We start from the raw sequence: 19768 nt of genomic DNA on the forward strand, positions 1-19768 counted from the left end.
ATAAAAATGCATTTCAACTTAAAATTATTCATAAATGTGAAAACAATTAAGCTCTCTAAGGGATACGATGCAAATAACAAATTACTGCTTTCAGATGCTTTTATGTGATCCTGTAATTCAAAAACATCCTCGTTTCCCCAATAAAAATGTAAGGGTCCTTTGCCAAGAACAGAGACTTCAACTCTTCAAGAGTCTTTCCCTTAAATTCTTTTCCTCCTCAAATTCCACCATCTGGAAATGAATTTTGTTTTTATGATATTCTCTTTGAAGAGTTCAGATTACTAAGACATTTTTGGCCTAACTAAACCAGCAGACTTCTCAACAATACCTTTGAACTGTGGGCTCGGCTCCCTCCCTGGGTGTTCTGCAGCTGCATCCTTGACAGTGTCTTCCTTAGAAGACTTTTTGCTCTCTCTGCTTGAACAAGGTGAGGCTTCTGAAGGCAGACCCTCAGGCCTAACCTCCCCCTCAAAGTCGGGCACCTGCTGCCATTTCACTAGGAGTCCGATGTCAGTGTTTCCAAATTTGCACATACTAATTATGTCCTCCTCTCCTGCCCCATTTCCCTGTCTCTGCTGATGAAGGCAACATGCTCGTAGGAGTCCTGGTCAGGAACGCTTAATTTCCTAATAAGAGCATGTCTGTTGGACCCACAAGAGCATGGACCCCACCTGCTCTCCTCCACCTGCAGACCTGTGACTGAGGCAGGTAGCTAACCTCTGTAAGTCTCAGCTTTCCCCTCTGTCACAACGACAATAAGACCAATGATGCATAAACTCAGGGTTGTTGGGAGAAATTGGTAAGTTATTCAGTGGGTTGTCATGTCAAGCCTGACATCCCCTGGCTTTCACTAAGCTCCCCAATACGTCTGCAGCCTATCAGCAACCTTGACTGTATTAACATTTACCAGACTGCTTATTGCTGTCTGGGGGCTTTCTTTATGTTGTTCCCTTACCTGCAGAACACTCTCCTCCCACTTATTTTTACCCAACTCCTCTATGCAGCTTGATTCACTTCCTCCACGAAGCTTTCAGTCCACTGCGCTGAACTCCTTTCCAAGTGCCTACTGTACGCCCTGCACTGTACCATTTGGCACTTCCTCAAAGACCAGCTTACACTGTTTACACAAGCATAATGCTGAATCTACAGAAGATACTAAGTAAACATCTGATGATATAATCAGTTGGTAAATTCAGAGGATTTGAAGCCTGTAGGCAGCCTTAGAGCACCCAACATATGGCAAATATGTGGCCCAAATGTTGCCAACACACCCTCCCATTCTTGACAGACATCACTAATTGAGCTTAGAACATACCCTCCCCAGATTCCCTTTCCACACAGCACATGGAAAGCCGTTACCAAACAATCAAAGATGGAATGTGAGACGAAAGTGATTTGTCATCGCTGCTAGAGTAGAATCGCTTTTTTTCAGATGAGGTAAATGAGCCCCAGCTGGTTGAAGCGACTTGTTCTATGCAAAACAGCTCGTGCTAAAGCCTAGCCCTCCTATTTCCCTGTTCAGTGCTCTTTCAATTTACTACAGGTAACTGAAAGAAACATCTTTTTATTCAGCTACTCATAAAAGATTAAGAAACTGCCAATTACAAAGCAGAAATGAAATGAGTTTTCTCCCTTCTTCTCTTTAGCTGTACATAGATCATTCTGGTGGCAAAGTGGTGGCTAATGGGTGAGTCACCCGAAGATGCATTTTAGCTTAACACGGGGCGGGGGGCACCCAAGTAGAGCTCTAATACGTGCTGTGCAAGGGTCCACGCACAGGCTGGATGAGATACTTGAGTCTCCATGAGGCGGGAGGAACCACACTCATTGCCAGACCCTGGGCTGTGCTTTACGGAGATGATCTCATTTCACCCTCACGACCCTGGGAAGAAGTGCAGTGGTTTCAGTTCCAGACAAGGAAACTCAGCCTCAGGGGGTTTAAGTAATTTACCCAAGCTCACACTGCTGGAAGGTGGTAAAGCGGGGACTTGTATTGAGATCTGAGAGACCCCAAAGGCCACACCCTTAACCAGTGACAAGAGACGGGGGCGGGGTGGGGGCAGCAATGAGATCACGGGGTGCTTGCTGGAAAAGGGGAAGGACAGGGAAGAGACTGGGGAGGGATGTTTCTGGAAAACAGGCCTGTTAGGACTTTGCTAACCTGCTCAAGGGTGAGCAGGTGTCTGGAGGTGCCTCCCGAAACATATCTGGGCTCATCCTCACCCCAAAGCTAATCAGGGTAAAGCGTGGCCAAGGTTTAAGAAAATGTGGGGCCACGTCATTCCCCTGCACAACTCCCAGGTCGGCAAGTATAGAGCACAGTACAAAAATAGGCAGTTGTAATGGCAAAGCATTTGAAAGCAAGAAGAGGTCCAGCCTGAGGTCACCCTAGTTGGCTCTGAATGTACAAGTGAGAAACTTGGCCTGAGAGCGTGAGGCAGGACCTGGGCTGGACCCCAGACTTCCTGTGCTCTCTGCATGTCACCCCCAGTAACAGCACTGCCTGTCACTGAGACAAAAGGTGCTGCTCATACTTTGGGCACCAGCCTGCTGAAGAATAACTGTACAATCTTCACAAATTATTCCAAAAACCACAGAGGTGTAAGATTATCAAGCTTCTCTGTAGACAGAATTAATTACAGAGGATGACTGAAATGAAACTTTGGGATACCATTCAGTAACCAGAGACTCCTTCTTGGAACTTCTGATTCCCTGGTTTGAGGTAGAAAGGTCTGATGCCAAGTTATTTTCTTCTAATAAATTTTATTTTTATTGTAAGAGTAGACATAATCCTTAAGCAAGAATTTTAAAAACATAAAGTAAAAAAAAAAAAAAGCTATTATGTGAAAATCCAGTCTCTCCACCTAATTAAAGCCTTATTTATATTTTGGCATATTTCACTTTTAATCTCTTTTTTTTAATTCAGGAATTTGTAGGTCTACAAAATTATTGTTGTGTGCTTACAGTTTGGCTTTTTTCATTTACTATCACTTGATGTACATTGTTCCATGTTGCTTCATACAATTAAAAAAACGTTTAAAAATGTCAAATGACGCATGATAAACCCTTCTGTAAGTCATCAGTCTGAGGCCCAAATGCAGAAATGAAAATAAAGGTAATACTATTTTCCACTTCTCACTTCAACAAAAACAGAGCCCTGACCTAGCCATAGAAAAGGTCACCATTTAACACAGTTTGAGATCCTTTTTTTCAGCCAATTATCAGGGCTGCATGATAAAATAACCTCTCTCCTACAAGTTTCCTTTCCTTGCAAAGAATGATAAAATTAATATGACAAAGGCAGAAGAGTAGGGATTTCCGACCTTCCTGAAAGCACTAGGCTGCACACAAAGGGACCAAGAATCAGGGAGGCCCAAGTTTAGAGCAAAGTAAAGGATTCATTTAAAGGAGATGCAGGAGGGTAATCTAGGTCAGCCAATTCACGTTTGGCCAAGACTGCTGGGGACTGAGCGTCATAAATATCTGACAGATGTTCAGTGCCCTGAGTGAAATGAGTTGGTCTCATTCCAGTTTCTGGAGAGCAGGTATGCAAAGCATAGGGGGAAGTCTACTGCTATAGTTGGCACTAATTAACATCTTTTCCTGGCAGGCCCAGCAGAAAGGCCAAGAATTCAGTGGCTGCAGAGGGGGCTGATTTGCTTTGGAACAGACAGGGAAACACGGATGAACACTTCTGAAACCACAGTTCTCGAATCATTGTCCATAGTCCTAGAACTCCACGCCCTGATACAGGCCTGGGTGGGTGTCATCTGTGGATGGTTCTGTTTGAGTCTTCGAACCCTCTGGAAAACCCAGAAAGGCAACAATCAGCAGCAGCCTTTTCACCCACTAAAAAAAATACACTGCTGGCTGGATTTCCAGCTCCAACCCTGCCTCTTCCATGAAATTCTCCCTTCCTCTGATCCGCTCTCTCTTGGGACTCTGTATTGATATTACCTCTTGGCCATTCTGTCTAGCAGTGTTATTTAAATGATTTGATCAATCTGCACATCCAGACAAGTACCTGGGATAATGGCCTGGAAGAAATGGCCTCCTTTTAAACTGTGAGACCACCTAGGAGACTCCAGAACCTTCCTGCTCTCTCTGTACCCAGAGAGAAGCCTCGGAGTTCCTTGCAAGAGCCTAGCTTCTCAAACTCAGGTCCTCAGCCTAGTAAGCAATCAGGGCTCCATCCAACTCCCTCCCCACCATTTTCCTTACTTTCTCCAGTCTTATTGTTCCTTATTCTCCAACCTCATCCTTTCCTCTCCAACCAACCAACTTGTCCTGCTTTCATTATACACCTGGCAATTCTTTCCTCGGCCCCTTTAAACATACAGCCTCCACCAGGAATATTCTCTTCCCTTCTTTGAACCAATCTATGGCTGTGACCCATCTCCTGCAAGACTCGGCTAGGACTATCTAATTAGAAGTAGGTTTCTCAGACCACTCACACACTGTGTGTATTCAGAGCTGCACTATGTATTTTCCATGCTTTCCTTATCTGTCTAATCACCAGCTTGAAGCTTCAAGGTCAAGGCTATGATCGTCAGTGTCTTCCCCCAACTGTGGTCTAAGACAACGCTCTGCACACAACAGACGTTCCATAAATATTTGTGAACTAAGATGAATGTGGTTTTCAGAATGTTCTGTAAACATGTTAACATAGAAGCGATTTTTATTAAAATAGAGCTTAGCTTGTGGGTCCACTTTTCAAACATAATGAATTGAAGACAGAGATAAGTACTATGGACTGAATATTTGTGTTCTCCCAAAACCTGTATGTTGAAATCTTAACCCCCAAAGTGATGGTATTGGGAAGTAGGTCCCCTGGGAGGTGATTAGGCCATAAGAGCTCCCTGTGATGAATGAGAGTAGCGCCTTATAAAAAAGACCGCAGAGAGATCCCTCATCCCTTCCACCAAGGGAGGACACAGAGAAAAGACGACCATCTATGAACCAGACAGTGACTCTCACCGGACACAGAATTGGCTACTGCCACGATCTTAGAATTCCCAGACTTCAGAAATGTGAGAAATAAATGTGTGTAGTTTGTAAGCTACTCAAATTATTTCTGCTACAGCAGCCCAAATGGCTAAGTAAAAAGGCTGGTTGGCCATCACCTCTCTTAGCCTCTGCCTCTGCTTCCTACCACTTCTTGACCATTAGAATAGGACTGGCCATCGAACAAGTGAACACTCTCTGCCAAGCACCATATACGATCTGTCATTTAACCCCAAGAGACAGAAGCTACTATTCTTTTATTAGCATTTTGCAGAAGGAAAAAACTAAGGCTTAAAGAGGTTAAGCAATTTGCTCAGGATCACACTTTAAGTGGAAAGTTCGCTTCTTAAACCTGATCTCTCTGATTTAAACAACTGTGGACACTGAACTAAAAGGAAAGGACAGCAAGAGGGCGGGGAGGGAAGTATATGAAACAGAAAAATCATGTGGTCACATTTTGCAGAGAGCCATCCTCCTAATCTTCGTGGCGGTGGTGGGGCAGTGCTGTGGCCCCTTCAGGATCCAGGGGGGCACTCATTCATCCTCCAGCTGGGGAGGGGTGGCAGCTGATGGCTCACAGCTAAGCCCCAGCCTGGGAACTGCCCATGGCAGAAGGGAGCTGCCTCACCCGTTACAGCCCCACTCAGGGCTGGTTGGATACAGGGGAGCAAAACCCCAAGCGCCCTGCCTCCCGAGGGACCAGCTTTGACGGGCCACCCCAGCTGCAGCAGTCCTCGTGGCGTCTGCCAAGGCCTCCACTGCAACAGCCCAGCTCAGCTTCCCCAACTGCCCAGTTCTGCCTTCCTCCACCCTCCCTCCCTACTGTTATTCCTGAGAGCACTCTCAGAAAAATCCCCTGCAGGCAAACCTCTGCCTGGAGCTCTGCTTTCAGGAAAGGACTTGATAAATCAGTCACACAAAAGGAAATTTTTAAAGACTAATGGATTACTTCTTGGGATTAAAAATAAGTTCATGCTCACTTTAAGTTTAAATCAAAGGAAGAACAGGCACAGCAAACTCCAGATACTTACTGATTTATTTACTCAGTTAGAACGCACATTTGGCACTACCTCGCTGTGCTGAGCTGGCTGCGAGCTAGGAGGAAGGGGGGTTGTTCTAGGTTGATGGTGGCACCTCAGCCCTTTGGAAGCAACCCCAATGGGTGATTCCACTGCTCCCTGAGGCTCTGACTGTCCATCTTGTCCCAGGTCCTATGAGGGTACACCAATTTTATGCTGATTCTATAAGGCCACTAGCAGTTGATGAATTAACCACACTGCAACAGGAGCAGATATGCACGGGTGGTTCCCCTCTCCACCTCCCCCCGCACCTGCACCCCCATCCCCCCAGGAAAAAGTAAAACCTAGAAGTCTTTTTACATGGAGTTCATTTCACCAGAAAAATAAAGCAATCAGTCCCTCTCCTGCTCAACTTGAAAGCACACTAAAAGCTTTTTTCAAAATACTGGGTGATGGTTCAGAAGAGGGAGAGCCTTTTAAATGCAGTCTTCCCTGCTGTTCAGCAAAGGTGTATTTACGCACTTTTGGACAGGTTCATGACGCAGGGCACACGGGAAATATTCACAGGGGGGTTTTGCTACAGGGTACCTACTCTCCGCCTGGGGGATTCTTTATGTCTGCTAAAGAAGAAGAGAGATGGAAGACGTTGCTTCTCATTTTCTCACATCTCAAACATGCACAGTAATTGCTGCCCGGCCTGTCACAGGTGAACACATAAAGCTACGAGGCAGCCGGCTCGCTGGACTCGAAAGGCACCGGAGACTCAAGGACAAAGGATTTAAATCGCCCATTACTACTGTCCTCTTGTGAGGAATCCCCGTATAAGCCACTCAGCCCTTCCTTAGACCTCAGCTTTCTTTTTTTTTAAAACATGAGATGAATACAGGTTCATTTCGCAGTGTGCTATGAGATAAAATTAATAAAACATACAAAACTGTCTATCCTACATTGTTCATTAATAATCCCCAAAGATAACATAAACTCTCCCATTGGCAACATAAATGTAGCTTTAAAAATTTGGTAGACATGTTTTCATTAATAAAAAGGTTAAGATTTTAAGTACTTTGATGAGAGTTCTTAACAAACGCAGAAACATGCCAGGGGAACTAGACAGAAAATGGGGTGAGGTCCGACCCTCCTGTGATGACAAAAGGGGCTTCCAGGTGTAACCTAAAGCCCTGGGATGATTTACCTCGATATACTGCCACAGATGACGGAGCACGGCTCGGCGCTGTGCAAGTACTGCACGGCTCTGGATGTTCCAATTAATACACTGATTCGAACGTGCCAAGAGAGTGGGGCTGTGTTACCCTAAAAAGACAAGAGTAGTTGGTTTGGTTGTATTTTCTGAGAAAAACAATCCATGTTTGTATTCATCACGTAGATGTTGTCAGAATAAACTCTCATGAGGTGGGGAGAGGTGGGTGAATCAACATTTGAGTTGACCATAATCTATTTTTAATTCCAGACAGGTTTTCCTGTGCTGCCGATGCTGGTTCTATGTCCCTTTAGAGGCAATGAAAATATCTAAGCATTTTTAACGTTAGCTTAATTGAAATATGGCCAATAAGATAACTATGTTTCAGAGTTCACTAAATAAGATTTTTAAATTATTTGTGGCACAACAGTGTAGGGGATTGAGAATAATCTGTTTTTTTCTCATCTTAACTGAAATTTAACCAATGAGGAATCAATTTTTAAACTTTTCTTTCAAAAAAAAAATCACAAAAGAAACCAGGGCACTTATTCACCCTCCTTCTCTTTAGAGAGTCTGTATCACTTTTACGTCTATCCTTTGTATTGAATGGTTACTTTGTGTAAGGTTATGCAAGTAACAATTATCTGAGAAATAAGGGTAGCTGATGTGAACTCACATGAGACATGTTATCAGCGAGGAGTGAGGACCCAGCCACTCTTGTGGCCACCATGTTGCACAACACACAATAGCTTAGTACTTATGCAGCCTTCTAAAAGCAAGAAATTAATTCATGGAGAAGTCCTCTATTTCCTTGTGAACCCACTCTTGGCTGTCCCTTCATGTGAACACATGTTGGCCTCTTGGTTCTCTTGGAAGGTTTCGGCAGCACCACCTCCCCAGGGCTTTAGAGGGTCAGAGTATCAGGCAGAGTAACGGATATGACTTACTACACACTGCAATCTGTCAAAGAGTGATCCATTTCTCATATACGGATAAACCAGGCAAAACTTCTCACCCTCTGTAAAATATGCCATCAACTCCAGTATGTTTGGATGATGAAACCTTAAAACAAAAGATTTTTAAATCCATCAAATTGTTTATTCCAATGAATTTCATTTCCAATGGGAAACGAAAAACACTCTGTTTTGTGGGTGGGAAGGTGGGCTGGGGAATGGGTTTAAAACAGAATAGAAATGTGGCCAAGGGAGAAGGACTTTCACTGGACACATGACACAGATTTGCCTTCTACATTGGTCTAAAGTGTTCTAACAAATGTTGGCCAATATCCACATATAAGACAGAAAATTTAAGAAAGTAAACAGTTCTTAAGATTTGGTGTATTGGGAACTTTATAATAAATAGAAAACAATATTTGATATTAACTTATTTTTATCAACATGAAACCCAGTATGACTTATTTATTAAATAAATAACGATAATGCAACTAAAATTATCTATTTCATTGCTTTAGCTATACATGTGTAACTAAAGTCACCAAAATAGAAGAGAACAGAAGACTGTTTTCATTCATCCATTTTACTGACTGTTACTATATCAGGTACTGTAGTAGGCCCCAGCCACACAGCTAAGAGACATTCAATGTCTTCACAAACCTTGTATTGTTACCCAAACTCCAAGTGACTAGTAAAGTTTGATGCTGAAAAACATATCACTGATTTTTTAATCACAGAATTATGTCAGTATCATATACATTTTTCAGGCTCCTTTTTAAAGAAAACCTCTTATTTCTTAGATGCATGTGTCCTTACTGTGAAAACCAACAGAACCCAGGTAACAACTAGGAAATATAAAGCACATGAAATTCACATACTGTGAACTCAGTTCAATTCAACAATCATTTATTGAACACCTCCTATGTCTTAAGCATGCTTGAGGATATTGAAATAAATATATTTTTCAAAAAAGGGTGCTAAATAGAAAGTCCTATTATTCATTTCTTCAGTCGCAAAACTTACCTCTGTTCCTCCTTCATCAAGAAAGAGAATGCATGTGTGTGTGTGTGTGTGTGTGTGTGTGTGTGTGTGTGTGTGTGTGTGTACATAAACACTACACGATCCCTTAAGTTGTTTCCTTAATATTAAACCAAAAAAAACTCATACTCAGGTCTCAGCTTAGATGTTACTTTTTCCAAGACGCCTACTCTGCCACCCACCCCCCTCCAATTACCATTTCCTCCTCCCTCAGCACTCTGTACTTCTGTCTTATTATTTAACTTACTGCAATTGCCTGTTTGCTGTGTACTTCTCTCCTAACCCTACTGTAAACTACATTCTAAGACGAGAAGGCTGTCTCTGACCTATTTACTAGCAAATGTCTGAGAAGAGAGAGGCTGAGGATGATTTAGGAAAAAAGTTGGATCTTATGAAAAAACAGCAGGCTCTGTCTCAGTTTCCTCATCTGCAAAATGGGGATAATAGCAGGACTCATCTCAAAAGATTGTTGTAAGGAATAAAGAATTAATATAAGTCAATTCTGTAGTAAAACTAAAAGACTAAAGAAATATTAGCAACATAAATGATAATGATGGCACACCAGAAACATTCAACGTCACAGAGTTGTTCATTCTCTCCAAAGCAACACACAAATGCCTCAGCAGAGTAAGTCCAAATGGATCAGATATACAAATGTAAAAGTTAAACCATGAAAGTACTTGAAAAAAAGGGCAGAATTATAATTTCTCAGTGGTGGAGGCCTCTTAAACCATAATATAAAACCTAGAACTCATAAAAGAAAACATAGATTAAATCCAACTATATGAAAACCATTTCCACGTGGCAAAAACTAAAATAAGCAAAGGCAAACAAAAATCTGGTTAAAAAAAAAATTATCGATTTGATCTCATAACAAAAATTAGGGCTAATTTTCTCTAATATATAAAATGCTCTTACTAACCACTAAGAAAAAAATCCAACAACATAATTTAAAAACTGGACAAAGAAATATTAAGATATTTCATAGAAAAGGAAATACATCTCTTAATATGAGAAGATTCATTCACCATAGAAAAAGAAATTTAAACCATTTCCACTTAGCAGATCAGAAAAAATTAAAAGAATAAATGCTATGTTGGCAGGAATACGGGGAATAAGGCACTCTAATATACGACTAGTGTAAGCATAAATTGGTATAACTTCTACTGGAGGACAATTTGGTAATATATAACATACCATTATGTAACCATTTGACTCCACAGTTTTATTTATAAAATAAAAATGAAGTTTTATTAGATATACTCCAATAGGTATGAAATAACATATCTACAAGGTTTTCTTGTTGTAGCATTATTTTTTAAAAATAAAAGGTTAGGAAAAAATCTAAAAATGCATCAATAGGAAAATGGTTGATTAAATTACAGCATGGCACACAACGCAATACTAACATAGGCAAAGTGAACAATGTATTTATGCTACCTCTTGCGCGAGAAGAGGAAAGTAAGAAAACAAAATACATAGATGGCTACACAGAAAATATCTCTGAAAAGATACACAAGAAACTGAAAACTCTGCTGCCTTTGGGAAAATCAGCTGCATGGCTGGATGAGAACAATGGAAGGAAATCTTTTCTTGGTTTACCCTTTTGCACTTTTGGAATTTTGAAGCGTTTGAACTTAATCCTTATGCATAAGCAAAGAAATAAAGCTTGAATATAACAACCTTCTTATTACAATGTTGGTTTTAGTTTCTTGTTGACTAAATGATAAATTGTTTTTATACTTAGCCTCTAACATTTTGATTTCTGGTCCTGGGTATAAAAGGAGAAGGATTTAGTATAATACCTCCCTCCCCTCAACTCACATATTGGTTTAGAAAACATCTGAAAAGAACATTTTCTATTTGTAAAGGGTGATGACTGAACTCTACAGGGCAGGCTTCGCTGTGCACAGCTGCAGATATGAATATATATGAAAAAGGAGGCATTTTAGTTTGTCTCCAAGGACTTTCAGGCTCATGAATGGATTTCCAGAAAATAACATGCACATCAAAAGCACCCGATTTCTTTGTCTAAAACTCTTGTCCAGAAGAGGGTTATACTGATGAAATGGTTTCTTGACTGGAATGTCTCTAAGAAAGGGGGGGAAACGGTGAAACATACACAAGTCTAATGTTCTAAGAATTATTTTACATTCAGTCATGTTAGTCACACATGATTTAACCCACTTCTTTGTGACGGTTTCTTCTTAAAATACATTCAAGTGAATTATGTAAATGGTCTATTTTAAAATGTACTCTAAGGAATATACTAAAGCAGATGTCAAAAATTTACCCATGTTCTAACATCCAAACCCACATTCATTAAATGCCAACTACGCCAAGCTCTGTGCTGTAGAGTCAAAGATGAGCAGATGAAAAGCAAGCCAAGGGGAGAAATCCAAGGCAAAATACTCACAGAAGTAAAACTTCAAGCTCAGACAAAAACCTCTTCCATTGTTTCTTACATTGCATTTTTTTCTCCTAAATATCATAGAGAAAAACAAGAAAAAAAAGTAAAGAAAGGATCTCTCTACTTCTGAGATTCTTAACCTAGGGTTTCTAGTCTCCCTGAAATTACATAGACTTTTTGGTATAAATGCATATGAACATTTTTCTGGGGGGAGGACCCTTAGCTTGCATCAGACTTTCAAAAATCCACTAACCGCAAAGCAGACTTGGAACCACTGCTCTTGAATTAGAAGTTTTTCATGAAATGTATCATGTTGCCATATTTTATATTCAAACCCTCTCACCATATTTTGTACACATTTACATGAATTCAACGATGTTTTATGTATCCAGAGAAAATCCCATGACAGTTAGAAATTCCTCACTTGATCTCAAAGAACCATCTCAAAGGTTGGGATGGTTGTATTCTGATTAGAAGTGATTTCAATAATTTCGCATTTATGACCTGGGTTATTTAGATGTCGGCTCAAGTTTACCTTTGTATTAATTGTGAAAAGATGGGCTCACTAAGAAAGTGAAAAATATAACTCCTTACTTCAAGGCAGCTTCAGAAGCTAGCCCAATGCCTGACGTATGAATAAATTAAGTGAATTCAATGATATTGTTCTGAGCACCTCCACTGTATCAGACACTGTTCTCGATGGCTTCACACACCTTACGTCGCTGCACATCTCTGAATCTCAAATTTCTAACTTCTACCACGAAAGGGTTAAATTAAGAGTGCTCTTAGGTCCCACTGGTTAGAAGGTTCTGTCATTTGCAAATTGTTAGACAGGGCAGAGTTTTTAGAGCCCTCTGTCCTCAGGAATATAGGGAGAAAAATCCAACAGGAATTCTGGGAGCCATTTTCCAAGTTAACTCAAGATGTCAGAAACAATGAACTAGGCTAACAAATCTTTTTCAAGGACCATACTATGAGAGTTTATATTTTAAAAAAGTGTCCTGGGAGCCAAGTAGATTGGGTCTCAGGCCCACCTCTAACACTCACTATTTGTGGCTTTTTCTTACTCACCCTCCCTGGGGTGGCAGTTTTCTTAATCTGAAAAAGTGAAGGGGTTAGTTTTTGTGTTCATGCTCTCCTAGCGCTCCTGCTGCTCAAAAGTGTGTTGTGTGCACAAGGAACCTCAGCTTTCTTGGGGAGCGGGTGGGAAAGGCTGAATCTCAGGTCCCAAACCAAATGTGCTGAATCAGAACCTGCGCTGGAAGGCGTCCAGGTGGTCTGGCTATGCTAATGTAACACCTCTAGTGCATTTCCCAGCCTCAGTCCCTCTATGAGGGTCCCAATGTTACAGAACCACATTTCTTGTAAAAAATGCTCTGTGGCTAAGGATTCATTAAATCATCTCATTTTTCCTGGTGTGTGTGTGTGTGTGTGTGTGTGTGTGTGTGTAGGACTTTGTATAATCTCTAAGTCTTAGGTAACTTTGCTACTTCCTGTCTTTTTACTAATAGTAAATAGCAACTAAATTCATGAAAAGAGCATGTGTACTTCATTCAATTCACCCAACAAACATTTACTGAGCAACTTCTCTGGGCCAGGCTCTGTAATAAGGCATTGGGATACAAAGATAAATAAGAGCTCTTTAAAGAAAACCATCCAGTCCACAGGGAGAGGTAGATGAAGAAATCAATACTATGAGATGGTGCTGTTTTGCTGTGGCTGCACAGAGGAGGGCCACCAAAACCATCCTGGAGGGGTCGGAAGCAACTGAGGAAATGATCACTGTCTTTGGGAAAAGAAGGGAACGAGAAATAGAGGAAAAGACATCTCATTCTGAAGCCAGACTCCTAGAAGGACAACTCCCAAGAGGGAGTGTGAGTTGGTGGCAGCTGCAGAAAGAAAAGTAGACAGATGGAGTCTTTGAGGTGGTGGCCCTGGGGCTCGACCATAAGAGAACACCCAAATGGCGCCAGGGACACGCTGGCCCCGAGCAGCAGGCTTCAGTCAGGCCACCTCTAGAGTCAACACGTTCTTTGTGCTGAATGGCTGTACCCGTAGGTTGTTTCGTTTTCTTATCATTCATCTTCTCAGGAATCTTGAGACGTCTGCATAGAATCAGTGGGGTAAATGCAACGTGGGGAAATGATAATTTTAAAAGGCCCTGTAATCTAAGCTGCAAAATCAGAACCAACTGAGATCCCTCCTTCTCCCCTATTTCCCTAGACCCGTCTACCAGATCACTGGATTTGCTCCACTTCACCTCACCTCTTAGACACAGTACTTTCTCCCTGCCATCCCTACCGCCTCTGCCCTGGCTTACGGTGGTTATCAACACTGGCCATGCTTCTGAACCACCTGGCGATGCCCGTCACCACCACTGCTCCTCTGACCTAGCCAGATGCTATGGGGCTCATTTTTAAAAAAACTTCCTGGGTGATTCTAATGTTAGAGTGGAGAACACTGGTGCCAGCCCTACTCATTTCTTAGTTTACACATCTGAAATATCCCTCTACCAGGTCTTTCTACCTCCAGTCTAGTCCTTGCCATCTTCCCTTCAATGCCCCTGCCAATTTCCAGCGCATCATCTAACCTGTATTCAGAGTTACATTTCAAAACATTAGTCTTTCATTATTCTATTAATAAACCATCCATGGACTTCACCTATCTTGCCAGTATCATCTTCTGCCACTACATACCCACCCTCCCACACTAAACCTTCCTCCATCAAACTACCTGTTATTCATGAGTAAGATGTGTGCTTTCATGCATGCGCCTCTAGGCCTTGGTACCTGCTATCCCCTCTATCCAAAAAATACTTCCCTTGCTGCCTGCCGAAGTTCTACTTATCCTTCAAAATTCAGCTGAGAGGACAATTCTGTTCATCCACTTTTCCATTTGTTTACTGCATAAATGTTTACTGAGTGGTTACTCTGTGCCAGGCACTCTTCTGGGTGCTGGAGGTACCAGCCCCACTCTGGCTATCTTTTATGTGCTCCCACGACCTTTTGGGCAAATCTCTGCTACAGTATTTATCATGCTGCAGTTTAACCTTCTCTCTACCTGTTTTCCCCACAAGACTGTGAGTTCCTGGAGGATGCAACTACGCTTTGTCCATCTCTGCCCTGTGCCCAGCCCAGAGAAGGAGTTCAGTAAATGTTTGCTGGCCGTTGACCACCAATGAAGAACGTGAATACTGCTTTCCTGGCTGCAGCCACTCAGCTGTATTCTAACCCCCTACTCTGATTGTTGCCTTGCCGCTCCTACTGGAAGCCTCGTTTTTCCCACTCTGGACAGTGACTGAAGGCAATACATAAAGTAGCACTGAATATCAGTCTGTGGCTTAGCCTGTGAAGCTGCCTGGAGAGGGCACTGCCCATCCTAAAAAGCCAGGAACACTAGAGCCGACCAGCACAATCTGACCGTCGTAAGCAAAGTTCCAATGGTCCTGTGAGGCTTTTCAGAAAAAGCCTTTCTCAGGCCATACATCTGGGGATCGGAAGGCTTCAACTTCCACATGCCTGCAAGACAGGTTTCACTTCTCAGTCATTCTTCCAGTCACCTGAGGTCATATATCTTATTTCCATTTATGAAATTTTACTTTCAAGTACACCTCCTTTCAATGCTGATGAAAAATGACACATTTTAATATGAAATATGAGGAACTAAATGGAATCGATATCCTGTGATAGTAATTCTTTCCATACCTGTTTAAATAATTTAATGGCATATGTTTGGTTTTGGATTTCCACTCTGTATACCTCAAAAATCTCCCCTTCTCCAATTAAAAAGTCTTTGTGGAAATTTTTGGTTCCTTCTATGATGTTTTGAAGGCTGATGGAGGATTTAGGCAATACTCCTTAGGAAGGAAAGTAGAGAGAAGACAAATTACGTTTGGTCTTTTTAAGAATCAACCACCATGATAAAGAACTAAGACAAGACTTCCACATTCAAAACACATCAGAGGGGCAGGGTATAGCTCAGTGGCAGAGCACATGCTTAGCACCCACGAGGTCCTGGGTTCAATCCATTAATTAAAAATAATAAATAAATATAAACCTGATTACCTTCCCGCCCAAAACCAAACAAAAAAAGATTAAACAAACAAACAAAAGAGAAACACACCAGAGCCCAGTGGAAAGTCAGTCAAGAAAGGCCCAGGAACCAAGCCCATCATGTGCTCCCTGTGCATTTACTTGGGCCTGGCTCCCACCATCCCACAGAGCGGCTTTTTAGATATTCAAAGAACAGCACTGTGATTCTATCAAGTTTCTAAAGAGATCAGCCAGAGAACTTAGTTGGGGAAACTTTTCCAAGATTCCGTTTCCTTGTCATTAGATCAATGGATTGCTGTTGACCCACTATGAGCCTAAAACCAGTGAAAGAAATTATAGAAGTGGAAATCTCGACGTGACTAAATAATATTCTCAAAGCATGACTGGTAGAAATGTTTTTCATGAGCCAAAGCCTCTAAATTCCTACCTTACTTTCTCAGAGTAAATTAAGAAGATGCTTCAGCTTTAAAAAAAAAAAAAAAAAGCCACCTGAAGAAGAGATCGGGAGGAAAGACTTCAAAGGTAATCAAGTACAAATTCAAAGGGAAAAGCCTGGCTGGATCCTTCAGAGACCAATGTTGGCTACATTTCCACATTTAGTGTTTGATTTAGACCTTCTTGCTAAATCTTAAAGGACCATAACCTTAGCTAACTTTTCTAATTCTCTTTTGAATCAAAGAAGCAGCAGATCTAGTGGCAAAGATTAGGCAAAGCAGCCTTAAATAGCCATTAAAGTTGATCAGAATGATTCCCAGGTAGAACTAAATTATTCCCCCTGCTGATAGAGCAGGAAAGCTGGTATGGAAAGTAACTGATTTTCATAGTGACCTTCAGCATTACTCTACAATCATCTCTAAAGATTTCTCTGCAAGTTCTATGAAAATTTTTAACACTATATTAAACCCAACATAATTTTTAAATGTCTTCGTATAACACATAAAAATAGCAAATGTGACTGACAGAAAAATGAGAAATACTCCAAAATGAAGAGACTACAATTATGCTCTTTATTGGCCAATGAATTTTTAATATGACAATAATGTATTATCCATCAGAACTACGTGTCAGTCAAAACTGAGAATATTTTGACAGCTATGAATTTATCCTGAATCTGCATATTAATAAATAGTTAATATTTTTATTGGCTATTTCTCCCTTTAAATTCACTTAAAGGAAAGTATGATTTAAAGAAAAGTTGGGCTTTTTTTTTTTTACCTTTTTCTTTACGTTCAGGAATATGAACATTATCCACTGTGACACTGGCTGTTTCCTAAGAGAAGAAATACATGTTAAAGTAATTCGATTTCATAAGTCTAGAAAAAAACAGAACCTCAACAGAAATCTGAAGCTCCCCTGGGACTATAGAGTACAATAGGGTGGAATCTAATTTAGAAGAGAGCTAGTAGAAGGCAAAGTTACTTTATTTTATTCAACAGTATTCACTGTCATATATATTTAAGGCTTCCATACTAACAGTAAAACTCAAGTATCAATGTCATAATCACTCACGGTCAATTTTAAATGATTCTATTGCTGTAAAAATGATCACCACTAATTGCTTTAACTAAAACTAACATTAACATGCAAAACACCAACTAAAACAGGAAAATTAAAAGCTGAGTTAAGATAAATGTGTAATCCACAGCACTCTTAATAGTTCAAAGTCTCACCTCTGACAGACCACTAAGAGGAGAAAGCTTTTGACTCTTCAAACATTAACGAATCTCCAATTTCTAGAATCCCCAAATAAAGGAAGCATAATGAGAGCTAAAGCTTTCCTGGCTTTACAAAAGTACCACAAATACGGCATCCTTCTGCCTGATAACTTCATCCCTTATGCTCAATTACATATGCAGCAGAGTTCAAGGGTCATCATCTGTGCATACACACTCTACCTTGGATAACACGTTTGGAAATGCTTCTCTCTGATGACTCTGCTCTGAAGGCTTCAAGACTGCTCCTGAAAGAGAAATAAGGGGAGCTAGATACAAAAAATGTTATGTCTCTAATAAACTTTTTTTTTTCTCCCTTAGACTGTGACAATAAATACCTCGCTAGTAAGGTTCATTTTTAAAGCTCAGTTTCATTCCCATTGAATGGTTATACACTTCCATAAGTGAAATAGTTTTCTAATGATCAAATATTATACAAACATACTTTTGTTCACTTAAAACATGAACACTTATTATTAGATTTCACTAAAAATATTAAAGTATGAAGGAGAAGACTAACAGGAAAAAAGTAACACTGTTGTCAAGTTTTTTCACATGTATTTTAAATTGTTATAATTATGGGGTTAGATTTCTCTGGGTTATTTTTTATTCCATCTTGTGTCATAAGGTATTAGAGGTGTGTGTGTGTGTTAACCACAAATGCCCACCACTCCTCCCCAATTGAAGACTATTACTTCTGTCTGTTACAGTTTTGGCTGAACTAAGCAAGAGTATGCAGCTTCCTACAAAAAAATTAAAACTCTGCAAAATTTTGATTCAGACTTCAGAAAAATTGTATTTTTCCTTAGATTATATTCTAATGTTCTTTAATTATTTTGTTTAGAAGACTAGCAACAAAATATAATAACAAATCTCTTTGAACATTATAAACCAATTAGACTTAATAGACATCTATAGAACATTCTATCCAAAGACACACATACTTCACAAGTATACACTGAATATTCTCCAGAATAGATCATATGTTAGGCAATAAAATGAGCCTCAATAAATTTGGAAGGATTGAATCATATAAAGCATATTCTTTGTCTACATGGAATTAAAGTAGATCAGTAACAAAAGGAAATTAGGGAAACTGACAAATACAGGGAAATTAAACAACAAATGCATAAGTAATCAGGAGTCAAAGAAGAAATCACAAGGAAAATGAGAAAATACTATACAATGAAAAACACACAACATATCAAAACTTATGGCATGCAGCAAAAGCAGTGCTCAAAGGGAAATTTATTGCTATAAGTGTCTATCTTTAAGAAGAAGAAAGATATCAAATAAAAAAACTAAACCTTTGCCCTAAGGAACTAAAAAAGAAGAGAAAACTAAACCAAAGGAAGCAGAAGAAAGGAAGAATTAAGACTGGAGTAGAAATGAATGAATAGAGAAAAGAAAAATAGAAGAGAAAATCAATGAAACAGAAGTTAGTTCTTTGAAAATATGAACAAAACTGATAATCCTTTAGTTAGACTGACCAAGAAAGAAAGCGGAGACTCAAATTACTAAAATTAAGACAAAAGAGAAGACGTACCAACCCCACAGAAATAAAAGGAATTATAAGGCAATACTGTCAACAACTATACATCAAAAAACTAGATAACCTAAGTGATATAGACAGACTCTTAGGAAGACATGAACTACCAAAACTAGTTGAAGAAGAAATAAACAATCTGAATGGATCTGTAACAAGAGATTTAATTAATATTTTAAGACTTCCTGTAAAGAAAAGCCCAGGCCCAAATGGCTTCACAGGTGAATTCTACCAAACATTTAAAGATTTAACACCAGTTCTTCACAAATTCTTCCAAAATAGAAGAGGAGGGAACAAATTCCAAATCATTCTTTGAGGCCAATATTAGCCTAATATCAAAGCCAGACAAAGCATCACAAAAAAACTACAGACCAATATCCTGTATGAATACAGATGCAAAAATCTTCACCAAAATATTAGCAAACCAAATCCAGAAACATATAAGAAAGATTAGATATCATGATCAAGTGGGATTCATCCTAGGAATCCAAGGTTGGCTTAATAGCTGAAAAATAATGTAATATACCACATTAATAAAATAAACAAAATCCATAAAATCCAATAATCAATCATGATAAAACCCCTCAGGCTAGAAGAAATTTTCCTCAATTTGATAAAGGGCACCTGTGAAAAACTTATAGTTAACATCATCCATAATGGTAAAAGACAATGTTTCCCCTTTAGATCAGGAACAAGAAAAGGATGTCTGGCCTTGCCACTTTTACTCAACATTATTCTAGAGGTTCCAGCCAGGGCAGTTAGGCAAGAAAAAGAAGTAACAAACATCCTGAATAAGGTATTGTTGTGTAGAACAAAATTTGAAGTCTGGGGACTGT

The 19768-nt window shown here is 40.0% G+C and overlaps 1 protein-coding gene across 4 annotated transcripts in view; it reads right to left on the bottom strand.

Moving 5' to 3' along the window:
- IRAK3 (interleukin 1 receptor associated kinase 3) overlaps positions 1–19768 on the bottom strand; it is a 47426-nt gene that overhangs the window by 12477 nt on the left and 15181 nt on the right. For all 4 annotated transcript variants that reach the window (XR_010383206.1, XR_010383205.1, XM_064491730.1 and 1 more), the window contains exons 3-8: positions 17570–17634; positions 16890–16944; positions 15327–15478; positions 11629–11693; positions 8169–8283; positions 7216–7334 (exon numbers count right to left, since the gene is read on the bottom strand). Coding sequence is in view for 2 of the 4 variants with exons in the window: in XM_064491730.1 (XP_064347800.1) it covers positions 7216–7334; positions 8169–8283; positions 11629–11693; positions 15327–15478; positions 16890–16944; positions 17570–17634 (571 nt within the window). In the remaining 2 variants the exon portion in view is untranslated. The remainder of the gene's footprint in view (positions 1–7215; positions 7335–8168; positions 8284–11628; positions 11694–15326; positions 15479–16889; positions 16945–17569; positions 17635–19768) is intronic.

This window comes from Camelus dromedarius, chromosome 11 (genome assembly GCF_036321535.1).
Source record: "Camelus dromedarius isolate mCamDro1 chromosome 11, mCamDro1.pat, whole genome shotgun sequence".
NCBI lineage: Eukaryota > Metazoa > Chordata > Mammalia > Artiodactyla > Camelidae > Camelus > Camelus dromedarius.